This window comes from Pogona vitticeps, chromosome 4 (genome assembly GCF_051106095.1).
Source record: "Pogona vitticeps strain Pit_001003342236 chromosome 4, PviZW2.1, whole genome shotgun sequence".
Classification (NCBI taxonomy): Eukaryota; Metazoa; Chordata; class Lepidosauria; order Squamata; family Agamidae; genus Pogona; species Pogona vitticeps.
Window position 1 is genome coordinate 17,083,824 of NC_135786.1, and position 27,341 is coordinate 17,111,164.

At 40.3% G+C, this 27,341-nt stretch overlaps 2 protein-coding genes across 5 annotated transcripts; one reads left to right on the forward strand and one right to left on the reverse strand.

Annotated features, from left to right (window-relative positions):
- Nucleotides 1-1,530: 1,530 nt before the first annotated feature.
- CSTF1 (cleavage stimulation factor subunit 1) lies at nt 1,531-10,660 on the reverse strand. Of its 2 annotated transcripts, XM_020797488.3 has the most exons (7): nt 10,401-10,660; nt 8,467-8,652; nt 6,807-7,002; nt 5,982-6,259; nt 4,371-4,568; nt 3,385-3,775; nt 1,531-2,134 (listed from the first exon to the last, which is right to left on the reverse strand). In XM_020797488.3, the coding sequence occupies exons 1-7, from the start codon at nt 10,518-10,520 to the stop codon at nt 1,875-1,877; spliced, it is 1,629 nt and encodes a 542-aa protein (XP_020653147.1). In that variant the 5' UTR covers nt 10,521-10,660; the 3' UTR covers nt 1,531-1,874. The 2 variants fall into 2 exon arrangements, with proteins under 2 accessions (XP_020653147.1, XP_020653149.1); XM_020797490.3 differs by lacking the exon at nt 10,401-10,660 and having other exon boundaries at nt 8,310-8,530.
- Nucleotides 10,661-11,995: 1,335 nt separating this feature from the next.
- AURKA (aurora kinase A) lies at nt 11,996-26,838 on the forward strand. 3 transcript variants are annotated; one of them, XM_020797491.3, is made up of 9 exons: nt 11,996-12,130; nt 13,319-13,409; nt 14,785-15,049; nt 15,307-15,418; nt 17,528-17,719; nt 19,671-19,809; nt 21,758-21,906; nt 24,320-24,494; nt 26,133-26,838. In XM_020797491.3, exons 2-9 carry the CDS (start codon nt 13,356-13,358, stop codon nt 26,328-26,330), a joined length of 1,284 nt encoding a protein of 427 aa, XP_020653150.3. In that variant the 5' UTR covers nt 11,996-12,130; nt 13,319-13,355; the 3' UTR covers nt 26,331-26,838. The 3 variants fall into 3 exon arrangements, with proteins under 3 accessions (XP_020653150.3, XP_020653151.3, XP_072852928.2); XM_020797492.3 differs by having other exon boundaries at nt 14,788-15,049; XM_072996827.2 differs by lacking the exon at nt 11,996-12,130 and adding an exon at nt 12,268-12,354.
- Nucleotides 26,839-27,341: the final 503 nt, after the last annotated feature.

Consider the following 27,341-nt stretch of genomic DNA (forward strand, 5'->3'; position numbering starts at 1 on the left):
GTCCCGCAAAACTGCTACCACCCCACATTCATTAGCCTCTTCCGCAGGAATATATCTACATGATTTCCCAAGCAGGGAAGGCAGGTTGATCCCAATGCTCTTCCTCCTTGTCCCTCCCATGGCTAACTCAGAAAGGGCAGCTGAATAGGCAATTATCAGGATGTGGAGACTACCAAGTTTGTATCTAGGCCACATACTCATCATGGTTCCCAGCAGGTGCACAACAGTGACACTCCTTGATGTCAGACTTCCTGGTGCTGCTGAGATCTGCTAAATTTGTCAGCTGCCACCTGGACAACATAAGGAAATCTCAAGTCTTCCATCTTTCAGGATTATGTTACCATCTCACAGAAATAAGAGGCAAGGAATAAATGCTCCACAGGCTTTCCCAATCTAATGGCCATAGAGTGATGGAGACAACCAAGATGTATTTTATTTTTTAAGGCAAACTTCTCAGCTCCACCTATGTGCTATTGTGTCCCAACCTACAGCTCATTTCCTGACATACTGATAGGGGTGTCTGCTATAACATGAGATGATTGTTTCAAGTGCAACCTTAGCCAGAAATTTCCCCACTGTGTGCTCTTGTCTGAACTAAGTATGCTGTCTTGAGTACAGTCCGACTTGGGGCTCGACTTTTATTTATTTATTTTTAATTACAGCTGTGGCATTCTGAGAGTTTATACAGAAAAAGTGGTATTTTCAAGCTCTATAGATCTGAATATGTACTCATGGCACTGTGGTGCACATAATTAGGCACATCTCTATGCTTTCCAGAACAACTTGAAGTCTTATGGCACCTGAAAGAATAATGTATTAATCTCTCAGTGGGACAACACAGTTAGATTTTCCAGAATGGTCACAAGGATAGCTGTAATAGTGTAGACGGCAGGCTTTGTACACTGAAAAGGTGCAGAAATTAATGAAGGAGCAACAATCCAGCAAAAATTAACTGTTCTTTCTCTGCCTCAGATTTTGAAGACAGCCACATTTCTCTATGAATAAGTTCTTTTTCCTGCTCTTTTAAAGTCAGATACTGATTTAGAATCAGTATGTAGTCAGAGTTCTATTAGCCATGCAGTGAGTCTGTACAAAGTTAGTTATTCAGTTAAGCTCGGTTCATCTGATCAGTCATTATTTTTCTACAATAATGCTGTTTGTTTTTGATCTGTTATAGAACTGTAAGTAAATGGACTTTTTATTTTTTTTTCTTACCACTATCTCTGAATGAGTTTTTGAGACACTAAGTGCCAGTTGAAGAGAACTAAGCTATAAGGAGTGGTCTACTGAGGGGAGACTTGAAGCCAATTATGTTCTGTAGGTCCCTGAGCATTTTTCTCCTGTGCAGTTGTTTTTTTTTCCTAGCCAGTAATTTTTCACATTGCCAAGAGAAAATAAGATACCTGGTTAACACAAGATTTTAGAGGATCAAGGATTTCCAATCTTCATCCTGATCCAGTCACTTCTCACTGGAAATATCACAATCTATTTCTTACAAGCTAATCATAATAAAATCAAGTCACACCAATGTAAGAATGCATTTTTTAAAAATAACTTTAGTTTAATTGATTTACAACAACTAAACAATAATTAAAAAGCATAAAAGTATGGATCAAGAACCAAATTAATATATCAGATGAGATACAACAAAAATAAAGAGGTTTTAAAAATCCAGATACCAAACTGGACTACTGAAAGTGGGCAGTTCTGTTGGATGAAAAAAAATTCAAGCTGTCCTTCGTCTTTTCAATATATGGACATAACTTTAAAACTATCCTTTCAGCAGGGATAGTATTTATTTTTAAACTAACTACTTAAACACATCATGGTAAAAACAGACTTGTTTATAAAATAAAACAGCCACAGCTTCAGCATTAGTCAGTGGTTGACCTTCTATACCAAAATCGAGCTCTGTAATCATCACTGCAAGTCATGAAGCCTGGATTGGTGGGAGAATGGACAATACAGCGAACTATGCTGTTATGCCCCAAGGAAAGAAGGTTCCTTCGTTCAGCAGTTCGTGAGTCCCAGCAGCAGAGGCTGATGGTTCTTTCATCTGGAAGCAGCACATAGTCTTCTGTGTGATTGAAGACAGCCTGTGTCCTGTGGACTTGGCGTCCACTCAGTCCAGCTCCTGCAAGTGCAACAACACATATACTTTCAAAAACTTTTTAAAGAATGAAATATGTATTTAAGGAACATAGAGTTAATCCTGAATTATATCTACCCTTTACCAACTCCCCAACACTGACAAGCAACCTTTTCCAAAATCAAAATAAAATCATAAAATGACTTAACAATTGAGCAAATGCTTATTTAATAAAAACTAATATAATTCCTCTACAGAATCCTATGTTCTCCCTAAAGTAGGCAGGCTACAGAACAACTGCACTGCTCTCTGTTCCTCCACTACCTGGAATGAAAAATCAAAGATGTTTCAGTATGCTAAGGCTGCACCCTGCTGGCTTAAACTGAAACCTTTAGTATGACAAACTATTCATCTCTACAGTATGAGTTATTACACAGAAATCAGTTCAACCAATTTATTTCTTGACTTTTATAGGAATTGTTGTTACTTCATTAGGATCTCACATTAGAGATGAAAGGAAGAAACTATGTCAACGGTGCTTGGGGGGGAAGGAAACACACAATTTCTAAACTAGGTATTATTGGGAGAAAGTTAACTGATCCATGAACTGACAGAAATTGCTCTAGGGAGACACTTCTGATTAAACAGATCAGTTATCCTTTAACACAAGCGTATCCTGTGGGACAAGACTGCAGATGGTACCCACAATTTCTACAAAATCTGGAAGATTTTTGGGAAGAAAGGCAAACAAGTAATCATTATACTAAATACATATAAATATATGATCAATAAAAGTATGAATGTCCTTTTTTTAATGTTCATGAGGTTATATACTTATACACCAAAGAAAATTATTTGCAGAAACCCCTAGACTATTTAAAGATTTTATACAACCCTTCTGAGCTTTTTATAATTTTTCTCAGGATCACTCTGAAAGCAAACCCCTTTGGTCCCACCAGATAAGTTTTGATTAAGTGATGGTAGTGAGATTCATTTGCCCTCTGAGCAGACAAAACTGTTGTGGTTCTCACTTTTTTTAATCCAAATGTCTTATTCATAGGTTAAATTCTGTACTAATTAAACTGAGATGCATACAAAGAGATTCACAAAGCAGCCTTCTAATGTCTTGTTTGGCAACCAAGGTGTAAACATTATGACCAACTCAAGAGGTGTCTGAAAGTCATACTAGCATCAAAATAAAGTATTTAAGTGCATTTTACCAGATTGAGTGGCCAACATGCTTTTTGTTAGGATTATGCAAATGGAATAATATAATGTTTGTTTCTTTTACCCACCTGTATATTTGACCAGTGTTCTCCCTGTAGATATTTCCCAGAGTTTGGCTACAGAGTCCTTTCCACTTGACAGAATATACTTGGAATTCTTAGAGAAAATGGCAGAACAGACTTCAGCTCCATCATGCGCTTTCTCGAAGGTAGTGATACAACGATTTGAAACACCATCCCACAGTTTGATGCATCCATCTTTGCTGCCTGTTACATACATGTTAGCACTTGCATTATAATTAACTGAGCATATGGCATCAGTATGCTGGTCTCGAGGATTGCAGGAAACAAAGCACTGGAACGTATTGACATCATACAGCCGCAGAGTAGGATGCTGGGTGCCAACAAGTATGAAGTCACCAGAAGGATGAAAGGAGATTGAGCGCAGCATTTCTGCTTCCTGTGTAGTTGGAAAATATGTAAATAACACTAAAAAGAATCCACTACAAACGTAACTAAAAACCAGAGTTGCACCAACTGCTTTATAATAATGAATTCATTCCCAAAGAAGATAATTGCTATACAAACAAGTCAGATAGGATACTGCATGCGAAACAACATCATAATAAAAAACAAAAAGTTTGGCTTCTGCACAACTATGTCCTCCACTTTGTATATTGCATAGTGTTAAATACAGGGCATACATTCATAATGTGAACAATTTTGTAAAGCTAGCTCATATCTGAAATACTTCAACATCTGATACCTCTTTTCAGTTTAACAAAGAAGAGTTACTGGAAAAGATAGAAACAAACACCTAATATGGATACTGGGCATTATCCTTTCGTAGCAGTTGGGAGTTACAGCCACAAGTATCATTTATGTCCATGCAGCTGACATTACAAACTCAGTTTTTCAATCCCACAACAGTTTTAGTTCTGCGAACATTCATGAACACAATTCAGTGATACCAACAATATCTGCATGTCAAATTCTGGGAATCATAATCAGTTATATTTCATATTCTTTTTACAGGTATAATTAAAATATCTAACCTGTATGTATTTGAAGGCTCTTTTAGCAGACGGTTTTGAATAGTCGAATAATTTAAGTGTGTAATCTCTTGAACCTGAGGCAAGTATTTGTTCTGTTGGATGAAAAGCTAAACATGTCACCTCATCCACATGATCATAAAGAGTCCTAATAACTGGGTGGTTTTCCATATTTTGTTGAGCTGTTTCATTCATCATAACCTAAAGAAAACAATCAGGAAAGGTAACACTATAAACATAATTTTAATATATGATTGAAGACCCAAAGGGATACAAGAATGGACTTAACTTCACACAAGAAGATGAACTAGCATCCTTCCACATCTCTTCATACAGCACTTTTAATGTAACCATTTCTCATACACAATTCAACTCTCTTAAAATGACTGTCTTAGAAATGAAAAATGATGCTGAAAAACCAGGACCTTCTAAATCTCTGGCTCTGATTCAGTAAGAGAACTAACACTATTGATTGACATAAAAATGGGGGTCATATATTCAATAATATAAAACAGCAATTTCACATAATCAGAAACATCACCCCAAAACTAAGTGCCAGTTTTTTTAAATAGAATAATGGAGTTGGAAGGCGTATATAAGACCACCAAACCTCCCCTGCTTGCTTTTTAAACTAGATAATGGACTTGTAGTTTAGGGGCATTTTCTTTTCTCCACTTGTACACTTTCTCTTTTTCTTGTTTTATTTAAGCAGAGCAAAAAAAAAAGGTATAACTTTAAAAACCTTTACTTTAAAACTCTGCTTCAGTGTAAACAGTGATGTGGGTTTTATATAATATTTTAAATCAAAAAATAAATCCAGAAAATACTTCTAATATTTTCCACTCTGCCTTTACAACAAGTAAGATCCAGTTTAGTATGTATATTAATTATATTTAGAATGCAACCCTATAAACCCTTGGCAGACAGTAAATCTCAATAACCTCAATGAGGCATATGTGACAGTTGTTAATAACCAAAACTGAACTGATATGGCATAACAATCTCGTGTGTATAACATTATTCTTTCAAATTCTAAAAGTTGAACATGTGCTTTAGAACAACAGTTTAATATGTGATAAGGAAAAACAAACACAAAGGAGATCGGCAGAGAGTTTTACTTTAGCTAGAAGTAAAACAAAGATCAGAGAAAATAAACTTCTTGTACTAGTCATACATAAAACATTTAAAACAAGCAAAAATGGAACATCAAGTTAAAAAATTTACCAGTACTTTGTTAAACAGATCTAGTCACTAATAAATATGGTGAGCAACAATTCCAACTCATAGCTGCATTTTGACTGTTCTCCTTGTTAGTAAAAAAAACACAAACAAGAAAAAACAGACATTTTACTTGTCTTTTTTTGCTTCACAATGAGTGCTCCTGTAGTTAAATGGAATGTCTGCATGGTAATTTAAGTATGATATATAAAATTTCATTTAACTGAAATGTTGTCCCTCCATGTTTGTATATTTGTGTCTGTGTATTTGGAACTACAACTAAATCAATGTTTTGCTTAGTTTTTGTGATCCTTGAGAACAGAGAATTTTCCACTGTAACTAGAAAGACACATTTAACATGATATTTTAAAGGTCCATTACTGTTTGGGTATTTACCTCAATAGGCATTGCACTCTTTGCCAGCATTCTTTCTGTATCAAGTATTTTTATTGAAGCATCAGCCGATCCTGTAGCTATTAACTGTCCATCTCTGCTGTATGTAGCAACACGACATGGTCCTTTGTGAGATGTGACATAACATGTTTCATATTCAGAAGCTTCTGGAGACATAGTTTGTACATCTGCATCAAACTCTAAGTCAATCCCTGTGCCAGGAGCCACTGTATCAGATCGCCCAATTGCATACTGAACTGCACTATCATCATTTTCCATTCCTGTGGGGGGAAAAAAGAATACTGTACAGATATTTTCTCCCAAACTTTAAATAGGCAAAACACCAGTAAGTCTCAAGCCTGGTTTGGATTTTTGAGGGAAATGAGCATCTTCAATATGCCATCATCTATGTTATTTATCAAGTAACACCTCAAATCTCACTTCAGTACTGTATTATGCTTTTAAGTTTGATTAACAGGGAAGAATCAGAATTAGGTCAACAGCCCAGACTGCTTCTTCAAAGACAGACTTCTGATAATTAAAAGCATGATCACAAAATCAAAGAATAGTACAGCTAGACCCAAGAACTCTTAGACTCCAATTCCCTGTCAAAGCAAAAAAATCCAAAGCTAAAGTATTCCTGCTGGATAGCCACCAAACCTATGTTTAACATCTCCGAAATGGAACATATACAGCCTTTCAAGATATTTCACTGCCAGCTAGTTTTTACTGTCAGGAAACAAGGTAAACAATACAGAACTCAGCTTACAAATATATGCTTAAACATGACATCTCAAATCTGTTTTGCTTTTGGACATCACAACTTACCCAGTTTAATAAGATGCAACAGCTGTTCAGAGGGTGCACATACAGACTGTGGCTTTACTTCATTGATCAGACCATTAGCAATGTTGATATATCCATCATATAGTAACTGACTAATGATCAGCTTGTAAAGTTGTTGCCTGTCTTTCAGGCTCACTTTTGGTCTATACATTGTGAGTGATGGCTGTCTTCCAGCAGTCTGAAATAAAGAGAAAGCAACTGCTTTGCACATTCCAACCAACTTCGATGTTGGTGCAATAATACAAAAATCTGTTACTGACTGGAGCAGACACGCTGAGTTACAGAGAAAGAAACATATCTTTAGGTAGTTGGATCCTAAACTATTTATTCCAGCAACAATGTGCAGAACTAATTTTAATAACTTCTGAAAATTTTGCCTATTAAACTGTATAAAGATTATATAAAAAGAACTACTGTCATCAGAAACATCAGGTTACAACCAGCAGGGTTGCCATGAAATGGGGGGCACCCTTTGAGGAGTACTAAAGGCTGGGGACAATTACTCTGGACATTTCTTTTTACTATACATGCTCTGCTGACTCTGTTTTAGAGAACTGAGGACTTATTTCACTGCAGTTCCAGACACAAAAATGTACCTGAGAAAGAGGAAACAAGGGGGGAGGGAGAGAAAGTATGCATTGGACATAATATGCAAGGACAGCATTAAAAACCACATGTCTTTGATACCATTGTATCATTTAATACTAATAGCACCCTGCTCTAATACTTCTTGCCACCTGACATCAGTGGAGCAGTCAGGGTCCCTAAATACTAAAAACCTAAAACTAAAATTCTGAAAGACAGAAGTACTGCTAGTCAGTAAAAAGTCAAGTCCAACAGTTTCAATTCGACCAATTTTACAGTGGGTTGCACGCCCTTTGACAGGGTATGTTTACAATCTGGGGTGTTCCTTGACTCTACCCCATCTCTACATTACAAGGTGGCAGTGGAGAAGTGTCCTTGCACAACTCCATTCACTGCACCAGCTCCAAACTTTACTTAGCTTACCTGACTGAGCAACAATAATCCATCCCTCCCTTACACTGTATCTGGACTGCTGCACTGCGCAGCAGGGTCTACTATCTTCAATGGACACAATATGCAGCAACTTAGCTGCTAATTCATGCATAATATCAAGATCAATATGAACCTGATACTGAAATACTGCACTAGCTGCCCATTGTATTTCCAGGCCCAATTCAATATGGTTATAAATCTTCAAGCCTCTATACAGCTTGGGGTCTGACATTTTAGAATAGAATGTCAAGATCTTATTTATGTTTTTCTGCAAATAAATTCTACTGTGTTAGGATGCTGCTGCTTCATAGATAACTGCACAGAACTGCAGCAGCTGTAGTGAAGAAGGCTACACAATGCACCTCATAAGCCCATAGCTTTTGACGACAATCCATTTTCCTTTACTTGTACTCTTAAACTACATTATGAAAAATTACATGGCCAACGGGGAGCCCAGCCCTTCCTTACCCAACAAAACAGTTACCAAGAGAAAGACCACGGGGGTGGGTCGAGGCGGTTGCAAATTAAAATGGGAAAGGCAGTCTCCGCCGACCGCCCACGAGGAGGGAATGGCCTAAGGCAGTAACTGCTACCATTTATGGGCCCGGGTAACCCCGGTTCCTACCAGCTCGTCTTTTGGTCTTGGTCGATCCGAGCTAGAAATGGTCGTGGGAGGCCCGACAGCGTCGAACGGCAATTGGGCCGGCAAAGCGTGCGAGATCGGCGGCGGCGGCGGCAGCAACCGGGGCCAAGGACCACTCCGTCGAACAGGCTGTTGCATCGAGTTCCCACACATCGATTGAAGCCGCGGCTGCAAGGAAGAGGAAGCGATCGCAGCACAAGTCACACAGAAGATGACCGTGCGCATGCGGCACTGCCAACTACAGCAGTAACGAGTACAGTATTTGTTAATTTCCAAAGAGGTAGTTCTTCTTAATATCACAGCATATCAAAGAAATAAAAGACAAGAAAACTCGTAGCACGTTTATGACAGATTTATTTTAGCATGAGCTTTCGTGAACTATAGCCTATGAAATGCATCTAGGAAAGAAGAATGTAACCCATGAAAGCTCAAACTAAAATAAATTAAAGGCACTACAAGATTTTTCCCCCCTGGTGAGTTTTCTGTGCTTTAAGTGGAAGAAATCGCCAAAGTAAAGCTTTCCATAGCAATGTCCCTTCATCTTGGGAGGAATATGTTCTGTTCTTAAATATAAGCTATCACCCAGATTGCAAGGTTGGTGTCAACACTGGTGCACAGCAGTCACTCCATTCACGTTTCAAGGATCTATAATTTAATTCAAGATGGAAAAGGCATGCAGCTTAAACCATTGCACTGATATCCTGAAACCGTATGCATACTAATGGAAAAAAGAAAGGCTTTTGGAGCTCTGGCATAGAGAATGGTACAAACAATACAAAGTCTAAAAATTAGATCCCACATGTTTTTTAGCTTAAGATATTGCTGTATTGTACAGTAGGATGACTTATAAAGCCCTGAAACAATTCTCCCAAGTGGATTGTTAACATCTAGAGGTGCTCCATCCTAAATGGCAAACCAGTGGTTGATCCTGCTGTACAGACTGCCATGGCACCATTCAACAAGACTATTCATTTAATATTTATGTAATTATTCTTTATATCCTGCCCTTCCAGTTAGTCCAAGACAGTGCACATCATTCTTCGCCTGCTCATTAATCCTGAGAGGGAGGGGGGAATCTGAGATAGATCAGGCTGAAAAAGTCTGATTAGGCAAAGACCAACTGGTGAATCTCCCAAAATCTCACTGAACTCTACACCACACTGGCTCTCCATAGCATCCAATGGATCTAAGCCTGTACAACACCAGTTTTCTTTTGTTCTCCTTCCATCCCTTGGTCATCCAATGCCTTCACAACTCAAGTAAAGGTGCAAAGGGTTTGAAACTCAGAGGAAAAATAAATGAGTACTGTTCAAGATTAAGGGTAACATGGAGATAATCAATGCCTTCTAGTTGTGATGTTTCCCATTACTAACTGCAGGAGAGGATTAGTGGAATCCTATTGTCTTGTTTCTGGACTTTCCATACATCCTGAGAACAGAAGAGATCTACAGTCTTTGTGTCTTATGTATAGACTTTATTTATTTTTATTTATTTATTTCATTTATATCCTGCCTATCTGGTCGTGTCAGGACCACTCTAGGCGGCTAAGAATATTAAAAGATAATACAATAAATATACGTATAAACAATTTTACATAACAGAAATACTGAACAGAATGGGAGAGCTGAAGGAGAGGGGGGGAAAAAAAGAGGGCGTCAGGAATTATCTGGTGGGAAGGCCTGCCTAAACATCCATGTTTTTAATTGATTCTTAAAAATACCCAGCGAGGGGGCCACGCGAATCTCAGGACTTCCCCCAGTCTAGTTGGCCACAGTGGGAGGAGAATGCTAGACTAGATTGGTTTTGGTCTGATCCACTATAATCTGGAGTATAGTTTGTTTCAACACACACAAAGAATTACTGTACAGGTCAAGAGTTACACAATCCCTGCCATCACAAGGAACAGTTCTACTTACATCAGACTCAAGAAATGGTAGTCGCGTTGGTCGTGATTCATTGGTAGGTGAGACCATGTTATTCATGCCCCACGGAAGCTGCCACCTATCACACGCTGGAGCAATACGACGATTTGTCATTCTTCCTCATGCCACGAGTAAATCTATTGTATTTGGAGTGCCCTCTGAAATATTCTCACTGTCCTCCACAATCCAATTATTTGCAGATCTTCCACCTCGTCTTTTAAAATAATGTATCAATTGTGTGTCTGCCCTGGTTTCCCAAAAACAGTTTTATACATTCCTGTCACACTAAGTGGGTAAAGCACTTCAACTCTACTATTTTTGGTTGTAAGTGGTTCTTTCCGCTATAACTTATCCTGTGAGAAGTCACCAACTTCTGCCTTGATATGATAAAGCAACAGCACAATGTATTTAACAGAGTTCATTGTAGGAAATCTACTTTTCTCTCCTTTTCTTTCATGCTCGTCATTGCTTTTCCTACCAAATCATGCATTTGCTGAAGGCTGCCTCTTGTTTGGCTCACTAGCCAAACATCCACATCCCTTGCTCTTCTGAAAAAATAGGGGCAAAGCTGTCTTCTGGCATATTCTTGTTGATCCACTATACATAAAACTGGCCCTATAGTCATTAGCAAAGCAGAAAAATCATAGATCACCAGGAACACAACATCCTGCTCCAAGTGACCTCTTTAAAATGTTATGTCAGAAGGAAACTTTCCACCATTCCTTCAAGAAACATTTTGTTGATACGCCAAAGCCATATGTCTCCCTTGTAGGAATGCTGTGATTTACTGGAGCTCACCAGTGGTCCCAAAGAGTGCCTCCCTGTCCTGTGGGGCCAGCCTTCCTAAAGAAAATGGCTGCCCATTTCTTAATTTTCCCTCTCAATTTTGAAGGCGAAAAGAGCAAATGGAAACCACACTTTTCTGCCTTCTACTGTATTTCATTTTATCTGAAAACTATTATAGGCCTGGAGCTCACATTTCCTACCTGAGAAGCTGTTTGTAGCGCCTGTCGTCACCCTAGAGTAACGACTTGCACACAACACCCCTGCCGTGTAGGCCTCACGACGGGTAGATGAATAGCCTCAGACAAACTACAAGGTAGGGGCTCCAGCACAAAAGACTACATAGCGAGGGACAGACACCTACAAGTCCCCACTCAACCTCGGCTTAACCCCATCATACTCTTATTACTGAGGCGGGAAGGGTATATTCCTTCCTGTCACCGTTCAGATCAGCTACGCCGCGAACGCGAGCGCAATTTACGTAAGGAAACACAAACGAACCCTATTCTTAACTTTAAGGCGGCCCTTTTGCGCAATCGGCGTAGACCATGTCTACCAAAGAATAGCCTACGCTACGCTGAGAACGCACACGGAAAATACAGTATCTCGGTGGCAGAGGTGGTGACAGTTCGCGCCAATCGAGAAAAGAAGGAAGGGAAGTCGGTTGCTCAGGCCCCGCCCAATTCCACCCTCTCCGCCTTCTCCTAGCTTCCTTTTCTTCACGCATGCGAAGTTGCCCCGAGCCTGTGAAAGTACCGTTTCCCCCTCAGCTGAGACAGTTACTAGCCGGTGAATGGGCGGAGGAAGCGAAACGGGCAGCCAATGGCGTCGCGCGAAGGCAACGCGTCTCACCAATCAGAACGCGGCGGCGGTTTAAAGGGCGTTGGGGCAGGTTTGAATTCAAACTCCTTTCCAGGAGGAGTGGTGTGCGTGTGGTCGAGGTGAGTGGGCTTTTTTTTTTCTTTTCTCCCCTTCGCCCCTGTTACCGTTTTCGGGTTAAATCTTTAATTTCCAATCCTAAACAGAGAAGCCTGTTGGCTCATTATTGATCATACGTTCTAGGAGTTTTATTTGAATGTTAAAAGCTCGTTAAATAAAAGATTGCAAGACAGGAAGCATCATCACATTAAGCAACTGGGGCTTTCTGGTTGTACCTTATAATGTGGTAGGTACAAGATGATTTCTAGGAAGATGAATGTTCTCAGAATGCAGATTGAGAGCTGATTTAGTGCAGTGGATATATATCTGATGAAGGCTCAAGAGACCCAGAGCTTTAAAGCCTGTTGGTTATTACTATCTTCTAGTTTGAGCTTTTTTCTGGCTGTGCTGTTTTGAAGATAAAATGGCGATCTGCATAGGTTGTGCAGAATTCTTTTAAGAAGAAAAAGTGGAAACTGGATATGTAGTTCCTCTTTAAGGGACACGCTGAGAAGGTTTCCTTGCTTGGCAGACCACCTTTGGCTTTTATTGGGAGAAAGAAGCAACTAGAAGTAGGTAGAAGCCTCCATCCTCTCCTCAGAGGCTGCTTAATTTGCTTCAGGTCAGTGTGTTCCAGGCAGTTTTAATTAATACTTTTTAGTTGGTGAAATGTGTTTTCCCAACAGCAATTAAGAAATGTAATGACTGAAATGATTTTTAGCATGGTATGTTGCACTAGCGTATGCCCATTGAACCATTGTGATTTAGTGTAGTTGACGCTTGTAAATCATTGATTCAAATGGGTCTGCTCTAGTGGTGACATGTTATGTTGAGTAGAAAGATTTCTACAGCTAAAGCACTGGAAGATTTTGTAGTTTGTCTTTGGTTCTTTAAACCAATGCCTTGGATTTAGTTTGACTGCTTTATAAGGAAGGATCATTTGCAGTATTAATAACAGACTGGAAGACAGTTTCTTCTTTTGCTAGTTGGAAGTTCTTAAATAAGATTCAGGCGAAACCATGCTGTATTCTTAGTCCCTTGAGTGATGTGGCTGCCTAAGTGTAATGAAAATAGAGATAAGTGCTGTGTGGGACAGACCTAAAGTGGCGAAAAAAGTTAAATGTGATACTGTAGGTTTACTTCTCAAGACATACAGTAGTTAAAGAATCATTGACCTATGGTATGAAAGTTGTACTCTTAAATCTCTGCAGGGCTGAATGATTAAACCTCAGTTCTTCTCAGGCAAAAATGGAGAAAATTGGTAAAGAGAACCTGAAAGGACATCCATGTCATCACAGCAAGGTAAAAAACGTCTTGCATGGATTGAAAAATAAATATGACTTTATTAATCTTAAGATGTACAGTTCTCACTTGGATATTTCTCTGAGCTGACTAATTGAGATATGTGAGCTATCTTTTCCTTTGTATTGAGAACATAGCTAATTTGTAGCATAACATTGTACATCTTCAAAATGCTCAGTTTAGAGGCCCTTGGACTGAGGTACTTCCACTTATCCATGCATTAGAGGATAAGATAAAAAGCTTCCTCTTATGGTTTTGTGCAGGCCCAGTTGTATAGAATTACTTGTGGTTGTGGAGGGGGGAATATTTATTTAACCTCTGGTCTATTTTGAAAAATAGCCTAGCCCCCATTTCAGGATAGCTATCCAGACAGATCGCAACTCTCTGATACACAAGAATTTTTTCAATAGTTTCTAAAACAGTAGATGATGTGAGTGGGCCATCATTTCCGAGAACTGCACTATTAAAAAGTCTTACCTGGCTGCCATGGCAAACCTGATAGGTAGACCTCTTCCTCTTGTAAGTCTCCAGGAAAAAAAAACTGGGCTACACTTCTGTAACTGTTCATGTGTTTGCCCTTTGTTACTTCTTGTGTAGTGAATGTTACTGACTTTGCTGGCAAGTTTGGAATGTTTCTTTAGGGACCTACAGGGTAAGTTATTTAGGTAATAGAGAACTTATTTTCTACTTGGCTTAACTAATTTTATCCTTCTTAAACTTAATAAAAGTTCATTGGAATATCTGGCTTGACTGTACTTTGACATCTTTAGTCCATTTCCCACTCCCAATATGCCATGAGTGCTGCGTGCTTTGGTGTGGTAGGGGGCCAGCCAGTTAGGCTGTGACCAGCTGACACTGGGAAAGGTTGCTCGGAGTTACTTCTTTCCCACTTTAAAGATGTATGGATCTTGGGATTCCTTTTCTTCAGTTTGTTGGAAGATTGTATGGTAGGAGACAATAGGTTGATGAGAGATCTTGCACACTGGCCTTTGCTGCAGGGCAATTGGGAGTGTTTCTTCCACCGCAGTTCATTGATTCTGGGTAATACAACCAAATTAGGACTAGAGACCTGTTAAAACCTGTTCTAGCGTTACAGAACCCAGTTCCTCATCTCTGTCCCTGCTTTCTCCATAAGATAATCACAAGCCTGAAGAAATGAGGAAGGTTCTTGGTTGTGTGGAGAGACTGTCCAGATGAGCTAAATCCTGGAAATTCTACTTGTTCACATGGAAAGCCTACAAAGAACAGGAACTTCCCTTTAGATTTCATGAGAATTGCAACCATTGCTAGCTGATCATAGATGATGAAAGTTTATCATAACTCAAAGAATTGGTGTCCCTGTAGAAATATTTACAGGCATGTGTTTTGTTTTTAGCAGACACCTATTGTGGATGGTCCTAAACGTGTTCCTGTGATGCAGAACCGGACAAATGGAAATAAAGTCCAACCACAGCGTGTTCTCAGTGCTTCCAGTGTTCCCCAACGAGTACCTATCCAGCAAGCACAGAAATCTACTGGTGCCAATTCAAAGCACCCCCAACAATTAAGTCAGCAGCGACCAGTATCTCTTGTGCAACCAACGTCTAAGGCTTTGACTGCAAACAAACCCAGTGAAACTTCTCAGCAGCAACTTGCGTCTGGTATGTAGTGCTGTTTAGTTGTTTCTAATTTTATGGCTAATTCTTTTGTTCATGTTCTCTAGACATAAGACATGAGCCTCACAGTTGTATTGAAAAATGCAGTGTATTTTAGTAAAACAGTAAATTGCCTGTGTATCTCAAGAGCATAAGAAAATTCTAGTAAGGAAGTATCTGTTTTTTTGGTCCATGTTCTATATACTCCTGTAAACTGAGTATTTGTACATTGATAAACTACAAACCATCATTTCTATATGTAGAAAAAAAGCCGGAACCAGAAATTACATCAGATTGCAAGACTGAGAACAAAGAAGCATCACATTCAAAGACAGAGAGCAATGGGCAATCACGTTCAAAAAGTGAAACCAAGAAGTAAGATGTATACTTGATATGTTTCTATTGGTGGAGTACTATAGGTATTCTTTATTACATGTAGTCATTGAGGCTTAGGAAGACTTGACTGAAGAATAAGGCTGAAAATTGCTTGTGTACTGAGGTGTGATCAATGAAGCAATCTTCAGCATTTCGGACAATGAGAGTGATCTGACAAAAGATAGGGTCACATAAGATCTATTAGCTATTTGGCTGGAAATTGCTGTCTGAGGGGATGGGAAATGACTAATGAAAAGACCATACAGTGGTGCCTCGCATAGCGAGGTTAATCCGTTCCGGATTAACCTTCGCTATAGCGAAACATCGCTAAACGGAATTTAAAAAGCCATAGAAACGCATTGAACTTTGTTCAATGCGTTCCTATGGCTTTAAAACTCACCGTTAAGCGATCTTCCTCCATAGCGCCGCCATTTTCGCACCCTCGGTAAGCGAGGGCAGGGCGCGAAAATGCAGCGCGGACCTTCCGGTGGCCATTTTGGAACCGCCGATCAGCTGTTCTCCCCCCGCTTCGTTATGTGATATTCGCTAAGTGAATCGCTTAGCGAATATCACAAAGCGAAAAACGCCATAGGGGCCATCGCTGAGTGAATGCTCCAGCGATGGCCCAGAGCCCCTCGTTAAGCGATTTAATCGCTCAGCGGGGCGCTTGTTAAGCGAGGCACCACTGTATATTAAAAATATATATACTATCAAAGGAGGAAAAGATCTGCTTTTAGAGCACACCCAAGCTGGAATGAGGGTCATAATGAAAAAAAAATAAAACCTTAATGGGCTGGAGTAGTGAGAATTGAGCACCTCTCTTGCTGTCCGTTTCTCACTGATATCAAGGAATGTAGTTCCTCACTCTTTTCAGCATGTACTGGTGGCCCAGCGCAGGGAACCCGGCAACTACACACCTTTTAGCTTAAACTTTCTCCTCGATAAGCTGGTAGAAAACATCAGACTAATTGCAGAAAAATGACCCTTGCTGAATAGGAAGCAGTTCTGCTTTTGCAAAGGAATATTCTATTTTACCAACATGGGATTCTGAAAGGGTCTGTAAAAAGCATCTAGAGACGATCTATATTTCCTGAGTTAAAGTGTAGGATGTAGAGGTGTATTTGGTGTTCAGAAGATGACTGGACAAAGTCTTCTTTCCCCCCTGAAAATCTAAGATGGATTAATTGGGAATAATCCATATTAGTTGGATGTCATGGAATAGCTAGGAAACGTTACTTTTAAAAGAGTGCTTATGTGTCACTTGCCTGGTTTTCAGTGTTGGCTGGAAACCACTGGGAGTGTGCTAGCTGACTGGTGAAGGAGAACGTTAATCCGTCCCTCTTCCTTCACCCTGATTGGTTTCTGTGCTAGGGACAGGGAAAGTAAAGCCTCTTCCTCTTGCATCAGCATGAAAATGCAGCAAGTTGGCAAAGGAGACAGAGCATTTTCTTTTGCTGCACTTCTAGTCTACTAGCCATTAACCCTTTTGTGAATAAGAGCCAGATCAGTAATTTTTCCTACTCTGGTGGCAGAGCTAATTTATGTAGCAGTAATAAGTGTGTGTGTTGAAGTAAGGACCCATCTAACAACTGTTACCAACGGCAGCTAAATAGAACCACCATTATCGCAGGCAGAGTTTAGAAAAGTTACTTTTTGGTATATAGCTTTCAGAATCCTCCAGTCAATACGACCATTGGCCCCAAAGGCTAAAGAATGTGGGTATTTAATATTCCATAGGTTCAGATCAGAGGCTGTTCATCAGAACACCATATAGTATGGGATAAATGAAGGAAATCTATTGCCCTCATGTCTTGCTTGCGGGCCTCTTGGATATATCTGAATAGCATCCATTTGAAACAGTACAGTAGGCTGGTAAGATGCAAGCTTGATCTTATGTTGTGATGTGATCACTTGCAGTGCAAATGGTGGTAATCTTGATAAGGAAGGGGAGACTATGTCTATCTACTTGTTATTTATAAGCACTAGGAAGGAAATGTGTGCCCCCTTGTGATTCCAGTAAAATGATTACTTGGGGGGGCTCAAGGTGTCCTCACTCTTTTAGACATGTAGTCTTACTACAGCTTTTTCTTTCCCTTCTTTTTTTCAAAGAAAACAATGGTCCCTTGATGACTTTGAAATTGGACGTCCACTGGGGAAAGGTAAATTTGGGAATGTGTATCTGGCTCGTGAAAAGGAAAGCAAATTCATCCTGGCTCTGAAAGTCTTATTTAAGACACAGTTGGAAAAAGCAGGCGTAGAGCATCAGCTGCGGCGGGAGGTAGAAATCCAGTCTCATCTTCGGTAAGATTGATTTTTGTATGTCTGTTTTGAATATACTTGAAGTCTGCTGCCTGATTTTTTTTAAGCAAAGTTTTGTGGAGTATGGCTAACTGCCATTTGCAATGGAGCCAGGCTACAGCATATTCCCTTTGCTTATGGCTACCACAGCCTCGCAGTTCTAACCCCTTTTATAAGGAGGCATGCCAAATTTACTGTCTTCTAAGCATGGAAGGCTTCTACCAGTTAAAATTTACTAGTTGCCTCAGCACATTTATTAAAGTATATAGGATGGAAGAAACATATAGTCTGCAGGGGCATCCTCGAGCTATGCAGGCAAACCTCAGATTCCAATTTAGTAAGGTCAACCATTAAAAAGTCATTATTGGATGGTATTGATTGGTTATAGAGCTTGAAGAGTGCTTTTCAGTATTGAAATGTACCTGCAAAATGTCTTGGAAATGTAAAAAAAAAAAAAACAGCAACACGATGTCTCAGAGGGATAGACTTAAATGTTCCACAGAGTGATATTTGATTGCTGTAAAGATAGCTTTTTAAGGGAGTGTTTTCAATTAAAAACATGAGTTGCTGGGTAGACTTTTATCCCATAACTGCTACTTGAACTATAGATTCCCATTATCAAATCTGAATTCTCATATAGAACAGGGCTCAGGCTTTGCAAGCTACATATTTTGTCCCTAAATTAAAGTTATATATTTTGTTTATTTCCTGCCCATCTACTAGCAAGTCACTACTCTGGGAGGCTAACAAATAAATACATAAACCACCCACCAGCAAAAAAAAACAAAAAGCTACCCACATTTTCCAAAAAAAAAAGGACAAGAATGAAGGAAGAAATCGCAATGGCAAGCTAAGACAGACGAAAACATGTCTCCTCTGACTATGTTTCTCCTCTTTCTGTTGTTAGAGTGGGAATCAGTCCCTGCTTGATATTTCACAATTCTACACCAGGTGCTCTCAGGCTGCACCCGCTCTTTTTGAAGTAGTTGAGGTGACTGGAAGATCACATATGTTTTTTGAAAAAATACTGTTTAGGGCCATAAGAGGGCACCTGAGATCACCCGGTGTATGATATTGAAAGATGGGACAGGGTCTAACCTCCCTCTTTATAATATTAAAGAGGAGAAATACAGTGAGCAGAAACACATCTTCAAGTTTGGGAAGAAAATATGTAGCTTGTATAGAGACCCTGTTACATGTGAGAACCCAGACCTGGTTCTGATGCAAAGGCTGAAGGGTCCAAATGACATTCCCCAAGAGAATGGGGAGGTACAGTTCTCACTTCTCAGTAATCACGTTTCTCCAGGGCTGCCTGTTGGTGACACAGTTCCTATTCCTCTGGTAAAAGATCAGTTGCCATTGGGATAAGATGGTTTTTTTTATTCTAATAAGTATGAGAAAAGAGGCCCGTTGTCACCTGGTTACAGAAACGTTGCAGTTGCCATGGTAATTGTTCCATTCAAAGAGGAAGGCAATCATCGTTAAAGATTCTGTAGAGATTACACAGTACTGCAAGGATTAGGTGTAAAACAAGCTTTTATGTGAATATCAGTGCTCATTCCTCCACTCAGGATAGCGCTGAGTAGAGGAGTGAGGGAAGCTTTGTATATGTTATATGTCAAGTTACCTTTAAATAAAACATTCTATATATATATGCCTATGCCTGGTTGCAAAACTCTTAATTGTTTGTGCATGTTGTTCTAAAGAACTGTCAGTCTCAAATTGCATTTTACTTTTCTGGGATAAAGTATACACTTTTTCACAGCTCCTTTTGATAGAAGTCATTGATGCAATGGAGAAGACAAATGAATTGGAAGTGAAGCTGACTTAGTGATAACAGAAAAATTAGTAATAATAGGTTTTCTTTGTAAATGGAATGAAAGACCTATAGGGAACGGTGTTGCCTTTTTAATGATGGCTTTTTCACAGAATATGTTTATACTTTATTTTACAGGCATCCCAATATTCTTCGGTTGTATGGCTACTTTCATGATGCAACTAGAGTCTATCTAATACTAGAGCATGCACCTCGTGGAGAAGTATACAAAGAGCTCCAGAAGCTTACTAAATTTGATGAGCAGCGAACTGCTACTGTATGTTCTCGTGTGAATATTCTTTGTGACTTTAACCCTAGTTGATGCTAAAGCTACATATCATGCTTTGAACTTTTCCTTTGTAGAGAAGGGTCTCTTAGAGTGATTATTCTTTCCAGTGGCCTGAAACAGGGAAGATCTGTACATGTTTATTGAGTGTAAAATAAAGAAGTTTCAGTTTAAAAGGTACAGAAAACAATGTAGGTCCTCTTCCACTTTCCTTGGCAGCATAGCTTGCTCAGGAAGCTGATAAAATTCATACCTTTTCTGTTTGAAGAAGCTACCCAAACAGAGAAGGAGAAATGGTGTTTTGCATAACTTTTCTTGCAGATTAAAAGAAAGGTTCCTAGAATTAATGGAGAGAGATTTGTTCTAGGGGGATGCACCCTTTTGAAGAGAAGTGAGCTTGTGTGATAAGGGCAACACTGGTGTTGCAGTGAAATTTCCAAGTGAATAAATGCAGTTAAAGAAAGGGCGTGGTGGCACTGCTGGTTAAACCGCAGAAGCCTCTGTGCTGCAAGGTCAGAAGACCAGCCGTCGTAAGATGGAATCCATGCAATGGAGTGAGCCCCCGTTGCTTGTCCCAACTCCTGCCAACCTAGCCATTCGAAAGCATGTAACTGCAAGTAGATAAATAGGTACCACCTCGGTGGGAAGGTAACTGCGTTCTGTGTCTAGCCACGGTGGCCACATGACCACGGAAACTGTCTTCAGACAAACGCTGGCTCTACAGCTTGGAAACGGGGATGAGCACCGCATCCTAGAGTCGGACATGACTGGACTAAATGTCAAGGGGAACCTTTACCTAAATGCAGTTAAATCTCATATGGCACTGGCCGGGCTGCATGTGGCCTATTTAAGAGAATTCCTGTGATCCCTTTGTATGCCCTCGTTGCTGCCTAGCTCAGATGATGGTGTATTTGGAGAAGGTGTGTATAGAGGGGTGGGTTGTCCTTACCACTGTTAAGTTTATAATGTGGCTGAGTGGGAGGAAGGATACGTTTTTCCTATACAGTATGAAAAAGATGCAACTTTTGGTAGCTTTGCGTGTCTGGTACATGTTTTCCCCTTGTGTTTGCTTTTTAAGAGTCTAGAGCCTTCAGAGCTTTAGGAGTCTCTGTATTTGAGAAAATATAACCATGCAGACTTGCGAAGCTCTGTTTTGGCAAGTTTGTGGAGCCTTGAAGGCTGCCTTAAAATGCAAACTAAGGGGAAGGGGATGAAAACTGGCCAGACAAAGTTCCAAAGGAGATCTTTTCTCTGATTGTCTGTGCTGTTGTTTAGCTGGGAGAAGGGCAGTGATTTTATGACACTACAAAGGGTTTTGTACTTTGGAAATACAGTGGTGCCTCGCTAGACGATGATAATCCGTTCCACTGAAATTGCTGTTTAGCAAAATCATTGTCTAGCGAAAAGCATTTCTCCATTGGAATGCATTGAAACCTGTTTAATACGTTCCAGTGGGGAAGAATCATCGTTGTCTAGCAAAGATCGGCCATAGGAAAGCCGCTTTGCAAACCGCCAATCAGCTGTTTAAATTGCTGTCTTGCGAAGCTTAGGTCCTGAAAACACCCATTTTGCGAGCACAGAGGGAGCTGTCAAAATCATTGTCTAGCGAAAATTGGTTTGTGAAGCAGGGACCAAACATTGTCCAGCGAAATTCCCCCATAGGAATCACTGTTTTGCGAATCACTATAGCAATCGCAAAAAGTCAACGTCTAGCTAAAAAACTGTCATACGGGGTAACTGTCTAGCAAGGCACCACTGTACTTTTTTAGCTGAATGATACAGCAGGTGAATAACACACTGACAAATGTGTCATTTGGCCTTTCAGGTATTTCTTGCCATAGTCTAGCATGTTAATCTAATGCACAACCATTGCCTATGATTGCTTAACTATTATTCTCTGGAGCTATAAGGCTTTACAGCAGCTTTGTTTCTTTCACAGTATATGACTGAGTTGGCAGATGCTCTGTCATATTGCCATTCAAAAAGAGTAATTCATAGAGATATAAAGCCTGAAAACTTGCTGCTGGGATCAAATGGGGAGCTGAAGATTGCTGATTTTGGATGGTCTGTGCATGCCCCATCCTCTAGGTATGTATGTGTTTCATGTTCAGGCTTGTGAGAATGAGTGACAATTACATTTCTGCAGGAATTGATCAGATGTTTCTCTAGTCAGCTTGTTACATAAAAAAGAGCTTTAGCATTAATGACTTGTTCTAACAATTAAATGGAGTGAGCATTGTAGATTGTAAGGGGAGCTGCAACAAAATATTGCATTAGCTGAAATCTTGTTTCTTAATGTATATATAGTAAGACACTTTGAATCATTGCAGATCTAGTGAGTCAATTCCTCTGTAAATTCTATTGTTTCAAATGGGCCCCCTCTGGTTGTGACTTGCTATGTTAAAAGCAATTCCAAGTGTGAAGAAATTTGCAAAGCTTGGTAAATTACCATTGTAGTAGAGGAGGACATTTTAAACAGACTGGTTGTCCTTCCTACTTTCTCACACTGTGCAACCAACAACCTTTTCATCCTATGAAAAGGGTACTAGACTGGTAATTTTCCACTGGGAGCGGGGAACATATCAGGATTTCTTTTTTTTTTCTTTTTTGTATTTGGGAAATGAGGGCAGGGGGGACAGATCATGCACTGCATTCCCAGTAAGCTGCTGCTTTACCTATGCTGTAAAGCAACTCACCTAATCATGTATCATATGTCTTTTTGTGTCTCTTGTGTTATGCTGTAATGTGATCTTGTCATGTTCGGATTGTGCGCACCCCTTAAGTTCTCCCTGCAGTGAAAAGAAAAGTGGACTGTTTTTTTCCAGTGGTGGTTCTAGGTTAAGCACAAGAATGGCAACTTCTACCCACCTCTTCCATTACAAGTTGCAGTACTTTCTAATTTGAAATGGCTTCTGTGGGAGGCAGCCTTGAAGGGAGAGCATGTGTGATTTGGTTCATCTTCTGCCGAGGGCGGCCCCTGAGTTTGCGTGGGAAGGAGAGTCGGAGGCTGTTCAGAATTTTATTGCTCAACAGGTTCAACTCAACAGATTCAAAAGGATCCATTAAACTCAATTCTGGCAAAACGCGGCAACTTCGCACCTTAACATCTGGTGTCTTAATGTCACTTCTTACTGAGGGGCCGGTCCAAACCGCTCCCGATCGGTCATGGGCCTCAGGGGGGTGTTCCTCACGGCACAGACTGTCCTATAGCATGGGTGTCTCACCCAGTCCCCCGCGCGTTGTGGTTGGAGTAAAGAGGGACTGGGACGGATCACCCTCCTCCCCCCCACGCTGATTGCGAGGGTACACCACTACCGTCCATTCCAGTGGTGCTGAGTCTTCTCCCTACATGCGGGGATCTCGGGTCCAGCAACAAACCTCCCCCAATCTGGAGGTTTAGAAAGTCCTTCATTAATTTTGCATAGCTCTCCTGCCCAAAACCTAGCTCTGTTGGCACAGCTTGATCCTTTCTTTCCTGTTGTTCTTCGCCCGTTAAAATTCTAAAACTTTGTGCGCCTTTTTCCTCTTTTATATTCTCCCAGACAATTAGGTCTAGCTCCTCCCCCTTCTCATCAGCCAGACACACTTCTAACGACCCTTTCCATTCCTCTCTCTCCTGATCTATCTCTACCAATATGCCCTTCACACAGCTGCGGTTTTCCTCAGTGATCTGTTCTGCGGAGGACGGCCCACTGGTTTTCTCTCCTTCACAACGTGCCATTTTTGTATTTATATTTATGGAAAAGGTATAGATTAGAAAAGGTTAAGGAGCAGAAATTAATAGTTTTTGCTTCCACTTTGGGTCTTCCCCTTTATGTGTCTCAGTAGGCTAAACTCGCAAACTGTATAAGAACAGGCTTGAGCGTCACTCTCATTGGGCGGGCAGAATTTAGGAGGCAATGCAGGACAATGGGTGAGATGGCTGGACAGTGTCTGCGAAGCAACCAACATGAATTTGACACAACTCCGGGAGGCAGTGAAAGATAGGAGGGCCTGGCGTGCTCTGGTCCATGGGGTCACGAAGAATCGGACACGACTAAACGAACGAACGCAGGACAATGGAACAAAAGGGCCCATCCAAATTGCCATAAACAATTTATTTATTTATTTGATTTATACCCTGCCTATCTGGTCTACTCGAGTGTTGTAATCTACTCTAAGCCAGTGGTTCTTAACCTTTGTTACTCGGATGCTTCTGAACTGCAACTCCCAGAAACCCCAGTCAGGACAGCTGGTGGTGAAGGCTTCTGGGAATTGCAGTCCAAAACTTCTGAGTAACCCAAGGTTAAGAACCAGTGCTCTAAGCTATAAATCAGTAAGCAGATTGTTCAAGAAGCAGGTGAAGAAATATCTGAATAAATAATTGTTCAGACAATAGCTAAAGTTAGCTTTTTTAAATGATTTAATTGCTTCGGTTTAAGCCAACCCATGTTAACCTAAGGTGACAGAAAGGTTAGCAACGCAACAGTTTTTAAGGCTTATATATACATTCACGTTCTAGGAGATCAACTCTTTGCGGAACCCTGGACTATCTGCCACCTGAAATGATTGAAGGGAGAACACATGATGAAAAGGTAGATCTGTGGAGTCTCGGTGTCCTGTGTTATGAATTCCTAGTTGGGAAACCTCCTTTTGAGGCCGAAACATACCAAGAAACCTACAGAGCCATTTCAAAGGTAAGCTTTAATTAGAATACGATTTGCTATCTCCTTTGTTTCATTTTGAATAATTATTTCATTAGATAGAAATTTCCAGCTGGCTGTTACAGAATTCCCACCATCTAGGTTTTTGAGATTTGGTATTGCTGTCGTCTTGGGCAGCTATGGGCAAGCTGCACAGTCCTACAGTGCTCACCTGAAGAAGGGAAAGATAAATCACTTCCTGTGGGGGTGCCATTCCCAAGGTCGCTAAGCCACATGGGTGTTGTAGTGTAGAGAAAACTCTTCTAGCATCCTGTGGCTGCTTCTGAATGGAGGAGCTGCCACCATTCTTCCTCTTTCTCATCAGAGAGCTTGCCATAGAGGCTTTTCCTTAGGCCAATCAGAGGGCTTGATTAATTGCTTTTCCCCAGACCAATCCTAATAACATGATGTAACCATTGTCCTATCTGAACCCTCTCTTATCTCTAATGCTGTCACTATCTATGACCTTGTAATGTTAATAAAAGAGCAGTCTCCTGGGGGCATGAGCCAGAAGAGAGCCAGGAGAATACTTCTCATTCTGCTTCCTTGATTAGTCACCCACTAGGAGTAATGCTGGCATACATCCCTCTGTGTGTGGCTGACTTCCTTTATTGATAAGAGACTCTTTGTTATCCTATTATCTGGTGATAACCACAAAGCCCATCAGCCTGCTCATTGCCTGAACCCAACAACAACCCATACAGAGTGCTCTGTACAGTGGTGCCTTGCTTGACAACATTAATTCGTTCCAGCGAAATCGCTGTAGAGCGAAATCGTCGTCAAACGAAATTAAAAAACCCCATTGAAATGCATTAAAAACTGGTTAATGCATTCCAATGGGCGAAATACCTAATCGTCCAGCGAAGATCCTCCATAGGGCAGCCATTTTCTGGTGCCTGTAGAGTGAAAAATCAGTCCTAAAAACAGCAGGGGGCCATTTTGAAACCTGATGGATCAGCTGTTGGAAAATCGTAAAGTGAAAAATCGTTTCCTGAAGCAGGGAACTGATCGTCGCTAAGCGAAAAAACCCCATTCAAACATCGTTTTGCGATCGTTGTGAGGCAGATTCGTGGTTATATGGGGAAATCGTTAAGCGGGGCACCACTGTATTTAAAAACCCCTCAAAAAGGGTCACTGTGCATTGGAAGAGATCTGTAAATATTACCATCCTTGCCTTAAGTTTGCTTATATTCAGCATAGATTTCTGGGGTTGAATCCTTTGCTTTCTGGGATTGAATCCTGTTGTGATTAGAATTCTACCTCAGAAATGTGTGACAGTAACAGTGAGCAATTTTTGTTCCCTCCTAGTTCACAGTAGCAAGATGTGGAAGCGGTCTTCTGTTAATATATGCTCCATTTTGTCTACCTCCTACCATTGGAGGAAAAAAAAAACGAACAGGTGGCATTGTACAAACAAGAGCAGAGTTTTCCTGAATTAGCCCAAAAGAGAGAGGAAGAGTTGCATAACAGCTGAATCAAAAAATCCTTAAAGAAATAAGAATAAGATTTAAATCTATTGTAACTAAGATTACAAATGTGTATGAAGGTTTGGTGGGAAAATATCTTGCAGTTGCCACAATGGACTTATATTTTGTGAAGTGACTGTGGCATCTAATTTCTTTCCATTTAAAGGTAGAGTACAAGTTTCCTCCCTTCATAACTGAAGGGGCTCGGGATTTGATTTCGAAGCTTCTGAAGCACAATCCATACCACCGGTTGCCACTGGAAGAGGTTCTTAAACATCCCTGGGTTACAGCAAACTCAACAAAATCTCCCAGTCAGAGAATTTCTGAAGCTGCTGCTATTGCCTCTACCAAAATGCAGTCATAGCAGGGTGAACATTGCAGGAGCAAAGTAACTGTGACGGCAAATATTGTAATGCAGTGAACAACAAAATAACTGTGATGGCAAGTATTGTAATGCAGTGAACATTACTGCATAGACTTGGACTCAAAAGGCAGAGAATCTTGTGTTATGCCTGACCTTTATGGAATCTGAGCTGCAATGCAAAAGCACTTCCATATTGGTGGTTTCAGTTCATGAATATTTGACATACTTGAAGTCCTTTTGCACATGGTCTGAACAATTCGAGTTATAGTTGTAAACCTTCTCAACTATATGGCTGTTCATCCTGCATTGGTCCATACTGCTTAATAGCAAAGGATATCAGTAATCAACCAGTGCAATAATATTCGTTGACAGTGTGCCCTTTTAGACAATTAAACACATGTGCAATGATATGAAATAGATGAGACCTGCCTCTGTAAATGTATGTTAAGTGTGCAGTTTTCTAAGTGTTGTCCTGTCTTTAGTTATGAAATAAAGATTTTAAGCAATATCACTGTCTTGAAAAACCCTCTGATCAAACCTCTAATTCAGTGGTCATTCTAAATGAGAGCCAAGTCTAATTTGAAACTGTCTACAAACACTGGCTCCACGGCTTGGAGATGGGGATGAGCACCGCCCCCTAGTTGGACACGACTGGACTAAATGTCAAGGGGTACCTTTACCTAGAATGGAACCATCGAATCCTGGGTTTGTTGTAGTAAATCCCATTCATTCAGTGGTTTGTTGTAGTAAATCCCATTCATTCAGTGGGTCTGTATGGGACTAACACTGGGATTTAGCCCATGTTTGGCGTGCAACAGGCTCTTTAAAATTGTTTCTGGTGGTAGAATAGTGTTTTGTAACTTGTAAGCAAATTGTTTTCTAGTCTGTAGTAGGAGTGTCTTTCTGCCAGAGCTCATAACACCCTGAAAGCCAGAAACCTGAAACTTAGCATAGATATGACAGGAACATGAGTATGTGCAAATCCTGATCAGTTTAATTTTTAGTACCCAG